At 42.2% G+C, this 14,521-nt stretch overlaps 2 protein-coding genes across 5 annotated transcripts in view; one reads left to right on the top strand and one right to left on the bottom strand.

Moving 5' to 3' along the window:
* Positions 1-1,845, top strand: part of rad52 (RAD52 homolog, DNA repair protein) — a 7,898-nt gene extending 6,053 nt beyond the window's left edge. For 2 of the 3 annotated variants that reach the window (XM_034535544.1, XM_034535543.1), the window contains 4 exons: positions 258-445; positions 1,108-1,188; positions 1,310-1,537; positions 1,609-1,845. In XM_034535544.1, the coding sequence (XP_034391435.1) occupies positions 258-445; positions 1,108-1,188; positions 1,310-1,537; positions 1,609-1,670 (559 nt within the window). In that variant the 3' untranslated portion in view covers positions 1,671-1,845. Of the gene's footprint in view, positions 1-257; positions 446-1,107; positions 1,194-1,309; positions 1,538-1,608 lie in introns of those variants that run through there. The other variant, XM_034535545.1, reaches the window with a different exon arrangement.
* A 250-nt stretch (positions 1,846-2,095) lies between these two features.
* The window catches only part of LOC117732536 (serine/threonine-protein kinase WNK1-like), a 28,443-nt gene continuing 16,017 nt past the window's right edge, over positions 2,096-14,521 (bottom strand). For both annotated transcript variants that reach the window (XM_034535540.1, XM_034535542.1), the window contains 16 exons: positions 14,103-14,237; positions 11,347-11,423; positions 11,099-11,261; positions 10,895-11,011; positions 10,114-10,227; positions 9,949-9,997; positions 9,717-9,866; positions 8,385-9,352; positions 8,226-8,300; positions 8,009-8,128; positions 7,571-7,895; positions 6,821-6,998; positions 6,509-6,702; positions 6,196-6,372; positions 5,879-6,108; positions 2,096-5,414 (listed from right to left, as the gene is read on the bottom strand). In XM_034535540.1, the coding sequence (XP_034391431.1) occupies positions 5,046-5,414; positions 5,879-6,108; positions 6,196-6,372; positions 6,509-6,702; positions 6,821-6,998; positions 7,571-7,895; positions 8,009-8,128; positions 8,226-8,300; positions 8,385-9,352; positions 9,717-9,866; positions 9,949-9,997; positions 10,114-10,227; positions 10,895-11,011; positions 11,099-11,261; positions 11,347-11,423; positions 14,103-14,237 (3,441 nt within the window). In that variant the 3' untranslated portion in view covers positions 2,096-5,045. The remainder of the gene's footprint in view (positions 5,415-5,878; positions 6,109-6,195; positions 6,373-6,508; positions 6,703-6,820; positions 6,999-7,570; positions 7,896-8,008; positions 8,129-8,225; positions 8,301-8,384; positions 9,353-9,716; positions 9,867-9,948; positions 9,998-10,113; positions 10,228-10,894; positions 11,012-11,098; positions 11,262-11,346; positions 11,424-14,102; positions 14,238-14,521) is intronic.

Genomic DNA, 14,521 nt, shown 5'->3' with positions numbered 1-14,521 from the left:
GAGTCGCCACGAGCACTAATCTTTTCTAAGTACACTTTTCTTCTTCACGATTTGCATTTATAGTAACACATTTTGACCTCAAGAGTCATTAAGTGTTTTGTTTAGGTACCTTGAAAGTGCTTTCATTTGTACTTCTAAAAAGCTGTATGACTCCAGGTAAACAGCAGTGAGTATAGTTTCTGGTTTTAATGACACCAATTCATCTCTTGTGCGTCCAAATGTGCATCACCTCCAATCTGTTTCCTCCATTTTCCAAGACCTGTCATGGACTCTGTGAACGATGGGGAGTCATCGCACACAGACCCCAAACAGCTGAGAAAGCTCCGACAGCAGCAGCTTCAACAGAAGTTCAGGAAAGAGATGGAGACCAGGATACCTCAGCAGAAACCGGATCAAGCCAAGTCTGAGCACACAGAGGTCACTATTGGACGAGTAGCTCGTGGAGGTGAAGGGTGATTTCATTCTGTTTATAGCAGCAGTCTCCAAAGCAAGTTACCTTGCACTGGATAGGTTTTTCTTTTATAACACAGCTTGACTGTTTACCTGCGAACAACAGAAGAAACCATTTAATGCCACAACAATAGTTAAATATCCAACTCTCTTGAAACTGCTAAACTGTTGAAAAGTTGTACAATTTGGCACACTTTGCTTAATTTGATATGGAGTTAGGTTTTATGCTCAGATTCTGAAGCCTTGTTCAAAATCTGACTGGCATCTCACAGCAAGAGGTGCCTGCGTTTAATCCACGATCACGGGCAGTCCTTCAGTGTGGAGTTTGCACATTTGAATGGTTGTCTGTCTCCATGTGTTCCCTGCGATAAACTGGCGACTTGTCTAGGGTGAACTCTGCCTTCGCCCAATGTCAGCTGAGATCGGCTCCAGACCCTGAATAGGATAAGCGGTTTGGATAATGGAATGAAATGCAAATAGGGAAAAAACATTTTGCAGACCAGATGTAATATTACATTTGAAACATGGGGCCTTATGACATTTTGTTGGGTTTGGTCTCCAGGTTTTAGACCGCTGGTTTAAAGTGTCTCTTTATTCTTAACTTTTAGGGGCAAATGTTGTGGTTTTCTTTTTATAATGATGCATCCATTCCTCCAGGTCTCGAAGATGTACCTGCGCCCAGTGAAAGCACCTCTGCTGGACACAGACAGCCCAGCTGCAGGGATGAGCATTTAGCAGGTTCTGTAAGCCACCGCCAGAAGGTTCTACATACTTTGACCGTGTGGGAAGGAAACCTGCCTCTCTTCACCGGTTACCTGCCAGCCTCACTCGGTACGACTCATTTTTTTTTTTTCTGCAGATGATCCTGAGCTCTGGGATTTCACTCTGGATGGGGTTGATTTACTGGATGGCCCTAACTCCATAGCGCTCGTACCGAGCACACCTGGGAATCACACGATGCAGACGCGCAGTAAGACCCCTCTGAGAGATCCAGGCAGACCTCCAGATGAGGCCCCTTCGTACAGAGGAGGACAGGAACGGGTTCAATACAGACCTCAACTTCCGAACCAGCATCAGGCCAGACCAGGTGAGATTTCACATATGAGATGTTGGTGAGCTGAATGTTGTGGTCTTCAATCTACTTTTTGAACCCGACAGGTGAAGTCGACAGTCCATACAGACAAGGACAGTACATGAAGAAACGCCGACTGGACTCGTGAGATTTTATGTTTCTGTTCCACAGCTTCCTTAACACTTTATAAAATATATTTTACTTTTGTGTTCTTTTTTTTATAGTGCTTACATGTAAGTTATCTTTGCAATCAATTGTTGCTGATTGAAGTTTTTGGAGAAATGTTTCTGGTTTTGTAAAAAAAATAAAAACATAACTAGTCACCTGGGTTTTTACCTGAAACATGAAACCAACAAATGTGATCAATAATACATATACATGTGTTTTCTGATCTTTGATAGGTGCTTATTTCATCAGATATATTTACTGTGAAGTGTTGAATAATTATTATAGGATTTATGTTTAAGGCCTTAAAATAAGAAATATTTGAATTCAAGACAATGTGACAAATTAGTAAAGTAAAACAATCTGGTTTATTTAAAAAAAAATTATTCCAATGAGCATGACAACTGCTTTAATTGATATTATTTTTATTTGTTTTTACATTTTGTACAATGTGAAAAACATACACAAAACAGACACTGAATCACAGGTCAGTAAGGAGGGATCAGAAATAAGAGCTCGACAGATCCGACTGTCAGTAGCCTCAAAGCGTCCTGTGGAGGTCTGATCATTACTGATGGTGGCTAGAAGCAAATGGACCGTAAAGAGCTGTGACCTTGTGCTGTACAGTAGCCATTCGAAAGATTAAACACCTGTGAAGCTGGCATGCAGAAATTATATGCTGATAGTTTGATATTGAAGTTGTGATATTGGTGAATGTCAAGTGAACAGATCAACACTTTATGATCACTCTCAGGAAGGCAAAGAATAATACAAAAAATTATTAAAGATCTAATATTCCAATATCAAAAACATTGAAGTCGGTAACAACCCTCATCAGCATGCAAATGTTTCAATTACCCCCTCAGTCCCTTTAAACATTGCATATTCTGCATTGCAGTAACTTATTTTTTTCTCTAGAGAACTTTAACTATTCATCCAATCTACGAGCAGCCGAAAGTCACAATGACAGCATGAAACTCGTGAGGCGGTGAAACAAAAGTTTAGCCAGCATGACGATTAAACCTTTATACAGCTCACTCGCTGCCTGGACAAGTGCAGCTATGAAGCGTAATTATGAATCCCACTGCATAGCTGGTTGAGGCAGAGACGATAAGTTAAGGTGGGCATTGGCCGGGAGTAGTTTGGATCTGGATAGCCGATTGGTCGGGGCTTTGGACCTGAACAAACTGGGTGACCAGGAACTCTGTGGGCATGTCTGGCCAATCCCAGCGCTCGAATTCAACAGAGGGCGGGTCTTGCTAAGCAAAGCAGGGGGATTCATAATGACGAAACGGTTTAATTATAAATCCACAGAAACCAAATAAAATCACAGCCCAATATAAACACACAGCTGATTACACAACCATCACAAGTAGAAGTGTAGCGAGAACAGAACCACCACATCACTCGGTGTGCTCTTTGTTCTGCAGTCCTGTGTGGTGTCTAATGGTTCTGAGTTACTACGCTGAGCTGGCCGTGCAATGGTTATGCAGCCACCTGTTGTGCATCTACATCTTGTTCAGGTTTTAGTTCATTGGTTTTCGGAAGTACAGTCACAGCTACAGGACTAGATGGATCTGGAACTTGTCATTAGTGAGGATGCAAGGCACTAAAGTGTTCCTCATGTTCACAGGTTAGAGTGCATGTGCAGAGTGGGTCACCACAAGCATACTCTAGTGACGGAGCATTATGTGAAAGCATCTACCTCACATTAACATATATACAATAAAATAGAAGGAGGAGGGCAGGGCAGTCAGAGAGAGACAAGCTGAATAAACTACAGGATTACTCCTGCGTGGTGAACAACCCTGCAATTGCACTTTTTATATTCCTTTAAACTACATGTTGTTTAACAACCTTTAATAATTACAGTGAAACATCAACATCTGATGGCTGAATACAGGTCCATAAAGAACATTTGTTTTATTAAATATACGCATACAAAAACAGACCACAGGAAGAAAGAACCCCAAACACTTGCGATTTGAGAGGTGACGGCTAAATGTCATGAGCGGAGATATTTAATGTGCCATGACTTCACTAACAACCTGTTCATCTGTGCTCCGTCCGTGTAAACAACTGGGAGAAGAGGCAAGGCGGCATCCCCTAAGGGACTGACACCTTCCATAAATACTATTTCAATAAAACAGAATTATTGTTCTATGATATAAGCAGATTTTGAATAAATGAAAGTATTTCATGTGTCAATTTGGGTTTATTATTATCATTTCATTCTTGAGAAAAAAACAAGACAAAATGAAAAACCAAACAAAAAACACCCTCAAACAGAATGTGATTTACAGCAGCATCACCCCTTAAATGTCACACTGAATGGTGGTCAACACCAGGACAATGCTTTTTTATGTGGCAGAGCCACTGGTTTACATATCAGAAGTGAAGAATAAATCTGTATAATAAATCTGTATGGATGGACAACTCAAATCACAATGTCACCAGACTCACAGGGACATAAATATGCAAAACATGGAATCATAACCCAGTGAAGAAATATCTATGTACAGTCAATGTTTAAATGTGTTTGGGGATTAAGGCCACAGTTACAAGGGACAGTTTATCTACTCTTTGCCATTATTGCATTACACTTAATAGGTAGCGATTGGGATGTATTCGTACTGCAAACCTATCCATTACACTCCTGCCTAACTTACTATGTCTTTCTTCTCCGAACTCAAACAGTCACACCTTGCTAATCCATCTCGGGCCAAACTAACCGTCCCTCTCTTATTTGCCACTTTCTGTGCACTGCCACCCCCCAGCCCCCCCACTCTCTGAGATTACTTTACCACCATCCCAAGTCACTTAATCAGGTTCATGTTTTTTCACAAACACCCATGTGTGTGTATATGTGGTGTAAGTTCAATCGTCTTCGGTCCCAGCAGGGCTTAAAGTCAGGACTAGTAAGGATGTGAACCAAAATCCCTCCTACCTTCCCCTCTTCAAAGGAATGACGACATTGCAACATATGCTCTCAAAAGACATCTTTGGCTGCTGTTGGTTACCGCCTTTGGGTCATTACATCACCAGACACGACCAACCGACTCGCCACAGCTCAATTCCACAGCCAATGGCCGGCTAAGTGTGAGACGTTTGTGCTGTGGATGTGTATTGCACTCTCCCTCCAATTGCCAGACAGATTTTGTTCTGCCTGAGAGGATGTGAACCACACAGGTCAACTCTTACAGAAAAAAACACATAATAAAAGTTGAAATAAAAAAAAAAAAATCACAATATCCAGCCAGTTTACCAGCCGACTGCAAAGAGAGCTAGTGGTTCTCGTTCAACAACTGTCTGCCCTGTTTGGTCCTTCGTCTCAGCGTGGACTAGGGCTACAACTGGGCTACGTAGGCTTCAGGTTGGACCCTCCGGGGTTGACTGAACTCTGGGTGGCTGGTGTGGTTCCCATGTGGTAGCCTGAGGCTGTCGTAGGCGGCTGGTACTGCGTTATTGGCTGTGCGGGGTTGAGCATGCTGACCTGGCATGTGGCTGTGGGTCCTGCCCACTGAGGAGCACTGTATGGGGCTGAGGTGTATCCAAACCCCTGTGCAACTGGACCCAAAGAGCCTTTACGAGGCCCCAAAGGGGCCGAGGGATTGGCTGGGTTGGGATGAGTCAACGTCGTAGATGTGGTGCTAGAAGGCGTGGGAAGTGTTGGGCAGAGGAAGCCTGGAGCTGAGAATTTACGTCCCATGTTGGCTGGAGGGATAACCTGCAACAGAGAAAATAAAGTAGGTGTTACTGCTGAATATGCAGGATTTTGCAAAACTATTGCGGGAATCTTACAAATGTATATCTCAGCTGCGTCTTACTGGTGTAAATGCGACTTAAAGCGAATATTTAGGGTTCAAGTCTACCGCTACAACAATACACATGTAAATGTGAGATTGATGCCCAATAGCAAGGCTCTTTGTGAGAAGTCAGCAATCAATAAATGACCATATCAAAAGGTGTTTTGAGAAAGCATGAATCACTGTAACCTCGAGAGGCCCTTGAGCATGCAGCCATACATGACCACCCAAAATAGTATGTAGCTTGGTGAAGCAGAATTCAAGATTAGCCGTGGACAAACTCACTCATGCACACACACACACACACACACACACACACACAACCAATCTCCAGATCTTCTTGCAGAGATGATGACAGTTTTTAAAGAAAGCACTGAATGCCTACATCATGTCCCAGCGGAGCTGGTGCTCCAGTTTTAGGTCCTCTCTTGCACTGGGAGAGGCTGATGGCGTCCCTGGCCCAGTTATCCACCAGTTGGTGCAGGTCATCAGTGAAGGTGCCCTTGCCTTTCAGTGTGTGGGAGGAAGGAGGAGCGGGTCCAGAGGCCTGGGCCAAAGAAGTAGAGTGGTTCTGGCAGTGGCCTGAACCGTTTGCGGAGCTGGTCCCACTTGATCCTGAGAAACGATAATGGAGGTGAGAAAACAGATTAAAGGAATCAATGTAATAAACTCACTGTGACTAAATTAAGTGCTTGCACATACCTGTGGAGCAATTGCTGAGGCTGGGCATGGATGGAGACGATCTAAGCTGCTTTATGGATGACCTGTTAATGGCTTGTGATGCCTCTGTTGCTGTTTCTGAGGCCTCTGTTGATGAGGGTGAACTTTGCTTTGGAGGGGACTCTGAACCATGAAGACTCTGAACTGAGGCTGGCGATCCTGAGCGTACGAGCACATGACACAACGCTGTGTAAACATTTACTTAGGAAGTAATAATTTCAACTGCTTCAGCAATTGATTGCAGCACTGACATCCAAGAGAGTATACATTTTATCTTGAGAGTAACAGTCCTTACCCGAGTGTTTGGGACTGGGTTGTCCACTACTACGAGCAGATTTGTGGCTTTTACTTTTTAGCCTTCGTCGACCTCCAGCCATTGCCACAGCAGGGGAGACGACAGTAGCAGGAGGAGGTTTTCCCATCCGCGTGAACAGGGACTCGATCTCATCTTTCTGACGAGTCTGCAAAGTCTGGATCTCCATCATGTGTCTGTGAGTGTGATGAGACAAACAGTAATGTTACAAACATATTTCCATAGAGCTGTGAAGTAACACTTATGAAAGGAAATGAAGGTAGTGTAAAGTAGGATTGTGAACATGTGGCATACTTTTCTCTAAGACGGCTGATCTCTTTCTGCAGAGCCTGGTCCTCAGTCTCCGAGTCATCGTCATTGTCACTACTGTAATGGGTGTGTGCGTTATGGGGATCAGATGTTGAGGATGAGGGCCCATTCTGCATGCTGGAACCATGCGTTGGACTGGAGCCTGCTGCTGGAGCTGGGGTCACTGAGGAAAATTATACACATAAGGTGTTAGAGAGACAAGTTTACATGCATGTTTCCTATGCTTTAAAAATGTACACTAAACATGCATAATAAGAAAGTCTTTGTTTTATGCACATGTACCGACTACTTTCAAGGATTATCTTCCGATATGGTATCTAACATAATGAACTTTAAGCTCAGTAGCTAGATAAGTCAACTGAATTTTTGAAAGCTATTAAAGCTCTAAAAAATATCTACTAATAGGATCCTTTAAAAATACTGAAAGGAGGTAGAAGTAAAGATGCCTCCACAGTGTATGGCCTTCTGTAAAGAAATCTCAGAGGGCATTATAGAGTTACTTATACTATAAAGGAGAAAAAAAAAAGAAGGTGAAAATCTGATGATCCAGTTTTAAAAACATTTATGTTTCACTTTGCCTGCTCAGTTACAGAGTTAGTCGTAAAAAAACGGTTGCGTTGGTGTGAAGCATCAGTTTTGTATGGTACTCAGTGTTGCATGGTATTAGTCAAGGAGGGTTTTCCACTATTTTATCAAAGCTAGCTTCATTTGCTGAACTTTGAACCTGGTACGTGCCTGTGACAGAAAAGCGGCCCACTTTAGAGCCAGTGGTTGGCCCAGATGTGGCGTTGGTGCTCGTGGACACTTGGAAGCGCCCAATAGTGGTCTGCTGACAAGCAGGATCAGTAGAGAGAGAGGAGGCTCCATTTACAGTGTCAGTCTCACAAACTGCTTTGGACAAAGAGGATGACCGGTGGAGGGTATTTTCTGGACTTGAGGGGGAAGAAGAAGAAGATGAAGACGAAGACGAAGAGGTAGAAGACGGCGTGAGGGAAGAAGAGGAAACGATGCCCGAGGGATCTGGAACACTGCTGGACAAACCATCAGTAGCAACAGACACCTGGAAAAGAGAAGAAGAACATTTTAATGAACTAAGTAGTAGCAACTAACAAGGTTTTAGAGATTTAGCTGTTTTAGAACAGATACATTTTAAGCTGTGACTTAAAAACTTACTTGGAAACGTCCAAGAGTAAAACCTGCTGCTGGATGCTGGTCCCCATTACCTCCCTGAACCGTCTCTGGGCTCAGAGCTCTCCTCAACTGGGCGTCCAAATTACCCAGGGGTTGCTGTGACTGTGGCGTCACACAAACAGTATGTGAGGAACAATCCTAGGTATATCTACACTATTTGTTAAAAACCTACAAAAAGTAGTAGAGGGGGGAGTCTCACCTGATTTGGTCCAGGAAATGGGGGCACAACTTCAGAGGGAGGTGTAGCAGCTTGATCAAAACCAATAGGTAACGTCTAAAAATATAACAAGGGAGGTATATTTAGAGCAATAAACAGCATTTGGGATTTTTTTTCTTACATGCTGCAGTTCCCACTAACCTGTGCCCTGGGCTTAGTTGGAGGTGTCTGTCCTGCAGGGGTAACACCCTGTCCTGGGGTGGTTGTGGGGCCCAGGACAGCCTGCCCCCCGGTAGTGAGGGGAAGGTTAAATGGGGGCACCAGGGCAGTTCCGGGTGGAGGAGAAGAAGTTCCAGTGGGAGGAGAAGAAGTGCCTGTGTTCTGATCCACTGATGCAGAAGTAGAGCTCTGATCTTTAAAGAGAGATCGTAGCTTCTTATCTAGAGCCTGGATGTCATCTCTGCCAGCAGTCTTGTTTGGGAGCTCCGTCCCCTCTGACTCCACTGGCTGTGGCTGGCTCTGGCTCTGGCTGGGTAACGGGGTGGGAAGAGGGGGCTGAGCAGAAATCGGGACAGGCTGAGACTGGGTTGTGTGCTGTGGTGGATGGATGGACGAATTCACAAGCTGCTGCTCTGAAGCAGGGACAGTGGCAGAACTACTGGATGCCACACTAACAACTGAAGATACAGAGACAGAACTACTGCTCAGCTGAGGCCCAGGTACTGCGGGGACGGAGGTCTGCACTGATGGGGAAGAAATGGTGGAAGCTGTAGCTGGGATGTTGGCAACTGGTGGAAGCTGTGAGGGGGCTGTTTCATGGGATGATTGAGGAGGTGGACTGGGATTACTGGTGACAGGCGCTGGAGTTTGGGATTGAGTAGATGTAGGTGGAGGGGAAACCCTCCCAGTTGAGGGAGGTGGTGAGGATGTTTCAGTAGGTGTGACGCCAGGAAAGGTAATGCTAGCAGGGGAAGCTACGGCTTCCGGAGGAGCCAAGATAGAGTTTGGGCCGAGTCCGGCCTCAGTGGCCAGGACAGTGCCTGGTTCTTGTTCAGCCACAGAGGGATCAATGGTGTTGCATCTTTCTACACACGCCTGCTTGATTTTACTTAAAGCTTGCTGGAGGGTCCCAGATGGAGCAGACAGAGAAAGGCCGAGTGGCATAGAAGCTAGACAAAAAGAAAAAAGACATTTTAATTTTTTTTAAAAGGAAGAAATTGCCAACAATCATTTAATTTTCAGCATCAACAAAGAATATGAGAAACAGATTTATAATACTAAATGACCATCCCAAAGAGAAAGTGTTAATCACACTTTGTTATATATGTATGTCAACATTTCCTGCACAGGTCCAATTTAAGGTGGTTGGGTCTTAAGAGCCCCTTCACACTTGTTTTGTTACCATCATTGCTTTTTAAAATGTTTATTATGGATTAAACAAGGATTATGGCCATATCCTTCACATTGAACCTTAAAGCTTATTTGCATGCAGTGTCAAATGTATTATTTGAGAAACCAAACATTTTCTTTCACCTGGCTCATCTCCAAATGAGGTATTAAAAGAAGAACCGCCAAAGAACTGGTCTTTAAGACGAGACTCTGGCACTGGGCTGACTATGAACCTTCGTCCTGCTGAATGCACCACCTGCGCTGTAGTGCTTGGGGAAATGCCTGAGAGAAAGGCTAAAAGAAAGATAAAGATGTGAGACAGGAGTTGAACTTCATAAACATCAATAAGTGGAGTTTTTGACTAAAGTTTGTTTACCTGGCAGCATGGGAATAGACAGCTCAGGCTGTTGTTGGTGATCACTCATCTGCAAAGAGGCGAACATACAAAGGTTTATGATAACATCGTCAGGTTCAGCAGGTTAGGATCAAAATTCTCATTATGGTTATTTGGCTAATGAGTAGATGTGTAGTAAAGAAATACCTGAGGAAAGCCTTCCTTCAAGCCGTCTCCTTTCTCATCAGCCATTTCTATGACTTCACGGACCTGCTCGATGAAGGACTCCCGTTCACTTTCCAAGATGAATTCACTCTCAACCTTAAAAACAGGAAGCAAAAGAAGTTTAACTACTGTGGTCTTAAACTTGTGACTCATTGATGCAGCAGGTGCTAAAAAAGGACAAAAACATTGCTTAAAAGTTTGGGGTCATCTGCCACAAAAGTTTGATTCATTACAGTCAGCTGGCAGAGAGGTCGATCCAATCAAACCACTAAATAGACTGCAGAGAATATAAATAAAAACAGCTACCCAAATATTTAAATGACAAATGTAAGTAGTACTGTTGTGATTCAGTTATGATCGAGTGTCACTTCTGGACTTTCATGAAACGCAGTACCAAACATAAGTTTAAATCAATAAATACTTTTTATTTTGAGGCCAAAACATTTAAAAATGTAAGTAACAAACGTGGTTTCTGAATTACACACCAGTCACTGTTAAAACAGTAATTATTGAATGGAAAAAAGAAAATCATCAATAGAACTGTTGACCCCAAACCTTTGCTTTTGGTTTCTGTTCAGTTAGTCGGTCGTCAGTTGCCAATTCAAAGGGATTTGGTGAATGGTAGCCATGCAAACGTTTATATTCTATGAATATATAGTGTGTATTATATATGTATACAGAATACATTTATTGTTACAAACAACCATTAGACACTTAACAATTCCAAACTGTTTGGAGGCAAAAGCTATAGAACCACTATTACCATGATCTGTGCAATCTCTTCAGGATTATCACCATCAAGGTCAAATTTGAAGGTCACCATCTTCCTGTTATGCGTTTCCAGCTGGCATTCTGCAACTCTATCTCCCACATTGGAGATCTGCAATACATCCGTTCATGTTAAATCAGTTCCATGACAAAGAGCTTAAGACAGAATATGAATGAACTCATCACTTCATATACATACACTGAGAACATTGAGCTTGGCCTTAGCAGTCTTCTCGTGGCGGGAGCGGCTGCGTACAGATCTACGCTGGTGACGTTTCATTGAGCGCCCTTCATGGCGACCTCCTGAAGTGGAGCTTCCATCATTGCCGTCACTAAGACCTGAAGCTGCATCTGACATGCAGCTGAAAGGGAAATGGACCCATGAGAACGATATCCGACACATTGTGGGGTGCTGGTAGACCTGCTTTTTTATCATTTTCTTCTAACCTTTCTCCATATGCTGGCACCAGCACAGACGATCCTGGTGGCTCTGCTGGTGCTGACTGAGAAACACTCACAGGGGCCTGAAACACAAAGATAACATTCAGAAATCAAGCACGCAAAGTCAAAAGTAAATCTCAAAATGGAAATGTCCATTGTTTGTGCATTACTCTTTTGAAATGGTATCGGACTAGAGATGCATTAATTGGTCGCCGATCACCAACCATGGCCGATTAGTGGAAAAATGCAGGTCAGTAGTAGCAGACAGTATCGCCACAAACAACATTTGTCGTTGCCCATAATAAGCTGTGGAAGAACAACCTTAAAGTAATCACAGTGACCGGCTCACCAGCTGGCAGCTTCACAGGTTCTAGTGAGATACTTGAATGAATAAAGCTGATGGAAGGAGATGTTTCTGTTGAGTTGTAGTGGATTTTATATACACTTGCACATGTAGATAAGAGAGGTTATGTTTTAAATTAATACATAATGAAAGTTATGATAATTAATTTGAGGAATATTCTGAGGAATGTATTATGAAGCATAAGAGAGGATCACTGTTTTATTATTCTGTTTGTTAATGACAAATGTAATGATTCATTGTATGATGCATGGGAATGAATGGATGTTTTATTGTTTAGACAATAGTTAAAGAGATGCCGATTGAAACCTGAGATGTTGCTTTTATTCTGAAGACAGGATAATAGGGTTTTATTCTGAAGAGGAACTTCCTGTCCTTGACCGGAAGTGTGAGCTTTGACCCCCGCTAGTTTATCGATTTGAGGCATTCTTTGAAGTGGCCAATGGAACTAACCTTCAGGTGTGAACCTTATGTCTTATTCGCTGGTCAGCGTAGCATGCTGTGTCTCTGAAAGGTATTTGCATGAATACCTCCACTAACCAATGGGAGCTTAGCTCAGCGAATGGACTGCGAATAAAACTAATTGTAAGACGTGAATTTGGTCTCTTACGTGGTGACGCCAGACAGAAACTGTTGGCTAAGTCAGGAGACTGTGGAAGCGAAGCCATGTGAGCGCGTCCGGGCCTGGACCATGTATGTATACAGATGACTCTTGTTTGTTATGATTAAATAATGATTATTATATATCTCTGGCTTCAGAGCTTCTTCTTCCAAGCACCAGGCAGCTCGAGATTCTCTGAACTCTTACATTTCACAGTAATGTTAGAATAAAACCAATGTTAATAGATAATATAGGGGGAACCCGTTTAACTTCCTAAGCAGCTCACAATGTATAAGTAAAACTACTGATGCCACGATTTTCTCTGATCAAAGAAAGTATTTAAATAAATAATCAATACATTTCATAATCATTGAATTATTAGTTTTAAGCAAATAACCCCTTATAGATGACATTAAACAAAAGTTAACGCATAACATTTATAATTTTTGACAGTTTACCAAGAAAATTAGTTGCTGTCAATTATAGTTTGTAAAAAATAAAAAAATCTAAATAGTCAAACTTAAAAAAAAAATAAAAAAATCAGAACCGACCAAGAAAATTGCTTTGATACATTTCTATTTAGGATTGCAAAGTAAAAGTTTGTGCCATTCCCATTCACTCTTAAATTAAGTCGCTTATTTTAGTCATTTAAGTTGACCAACTATTTACAGTAAAGGAATTATTTAAATTGGACTATCCACCAGATGGAGCCGTTTAACCTGGTGAAACTTGCATCTGTGAAGTGAACAAGTGAAGCTATTATTCAGCTCACAGGCACAGTGTAAATATTGCTGTGTAAAGAGTTTATTTAATTTCCTCCAGAATGTGATCATTTTTCTCTGCTGTGCTTATGTGGATATTGGTTACGTTCATACGGGGGACTGATGTTTCTTTCGTTTAGTTTCCAGTTCCAGCCTTGTGTTGTTACAATACTGTGACTTTCGTATCTGTGATCAAATGTCTCATTTCTTACCAACTTATTACTTCCTTGTTATTATTACATCCACATAGATCTTGGTGGTACTGATTTTAATAACGATTTATGCTCAAAGTAAACCCTTAAGCTGTTTTTACAAACACAAAAGGTATGTTGCACTGATGAACCAAATCGAAAGCTAAATAAAGTGTAACACTGCATCAATCTAAGGGTGAGGATAGCTCTTTCATCAGAATGAAAGGATATGAAATGTTTTTAATGCCTTTTGGTCAAAATCGAACAATCACTGTTCTGTTTTTCACATTTAAGTAAATTTCTTTGTAAATATGGGTGAAAAAAACACCTAAAAACTGCCCTCCTTATGATTATCATGTGTTAATTGCTGCTATAACACATATTACACAAATCCATGTGTTTATATTATTCATCATTGATCCAGAAAGAAATGTATAAAAATGTGTGCCAAGACACACTTTAAGGAACTGGAAGCCAAGCAAATGCTTCACACCTGAACCACAAACATAAATACAACCTGTGTGCTCTGTAGAGTACCTGCAGAACAGAGAGACATGAGGCCTGATAGAGGAAGTATAGGTGCTCTGCGTTGAGTGGAGGTGACAGGATAGGAGGACTTGGATCATTGGCCCAAGACTAAGAATCATGCAGGAATGAGCAGCATGCAGAAAGGCAGCGTGGAAGAAAAAAAGGGGGCAGCCATTGTAATGACAGATGTGTGTCCAGAGAAAAGAAAAGAAAATATTAAGAATAAAACACAAACATAAAAATAGAAAGCATGAAATGTATACTTTAATATGGTGAAGCAATATGTATGTTAGTATGAGCAGGGGAGGGGTGTGTGTCACCTGTAGCTGCTGAGTTCCAGTCTGCGCCTGTGGTAGAGTGGAGATCTGAAGAGTGCTGCTGCTCTCTGGCTGTTGCTGCTGTTGGGGGGGAGACGACTGCGAGGATGAGGGTATCATCACTTGCTGGGTGGGAATCTGTGAGAATAGAAGGAGGTAAAGAGGGAGTGGCAGAAACAAGAATACAAATATTACATAAAAAGATGACAACTGAAAAGTTGTCACTCTATTCCAAACCCGGATGCACTTACCCGTTGGACAACATAGCTGCATTACTCAGAACAGTTATCTCTTTGACAGTGTGAGATGTCAAGTTACACATCAGTGAACGTCTCTACAGCGTATTTTAGAGAAATGTAATCTCATTCCACACTGCACAAAACTATGTGATGCTATATTTTTGTCTGGAACCCACTAATTTT

Source organism: Cyclopterus lumpus, chromosome 6 (assembly GCF_009769545.1).
Source record: "Cyclopterus lumpus isolate fCycLum1 chromosome 6, fCycLum1.pri, whole genome shotgun sequence".
Classification (NCBI taxonomy): domain Eukaryota; kingdom Metazoa; phylum Chordata; class Actinopteri; order Perciformes; family Cyclopteridae; genus Cyclopterus; species Cyclopterus lumpus.
Note: the sequence above shows the minus strand (reverse complement) of the source record. Positions and strands in the feature narration are given on the sequence as shown.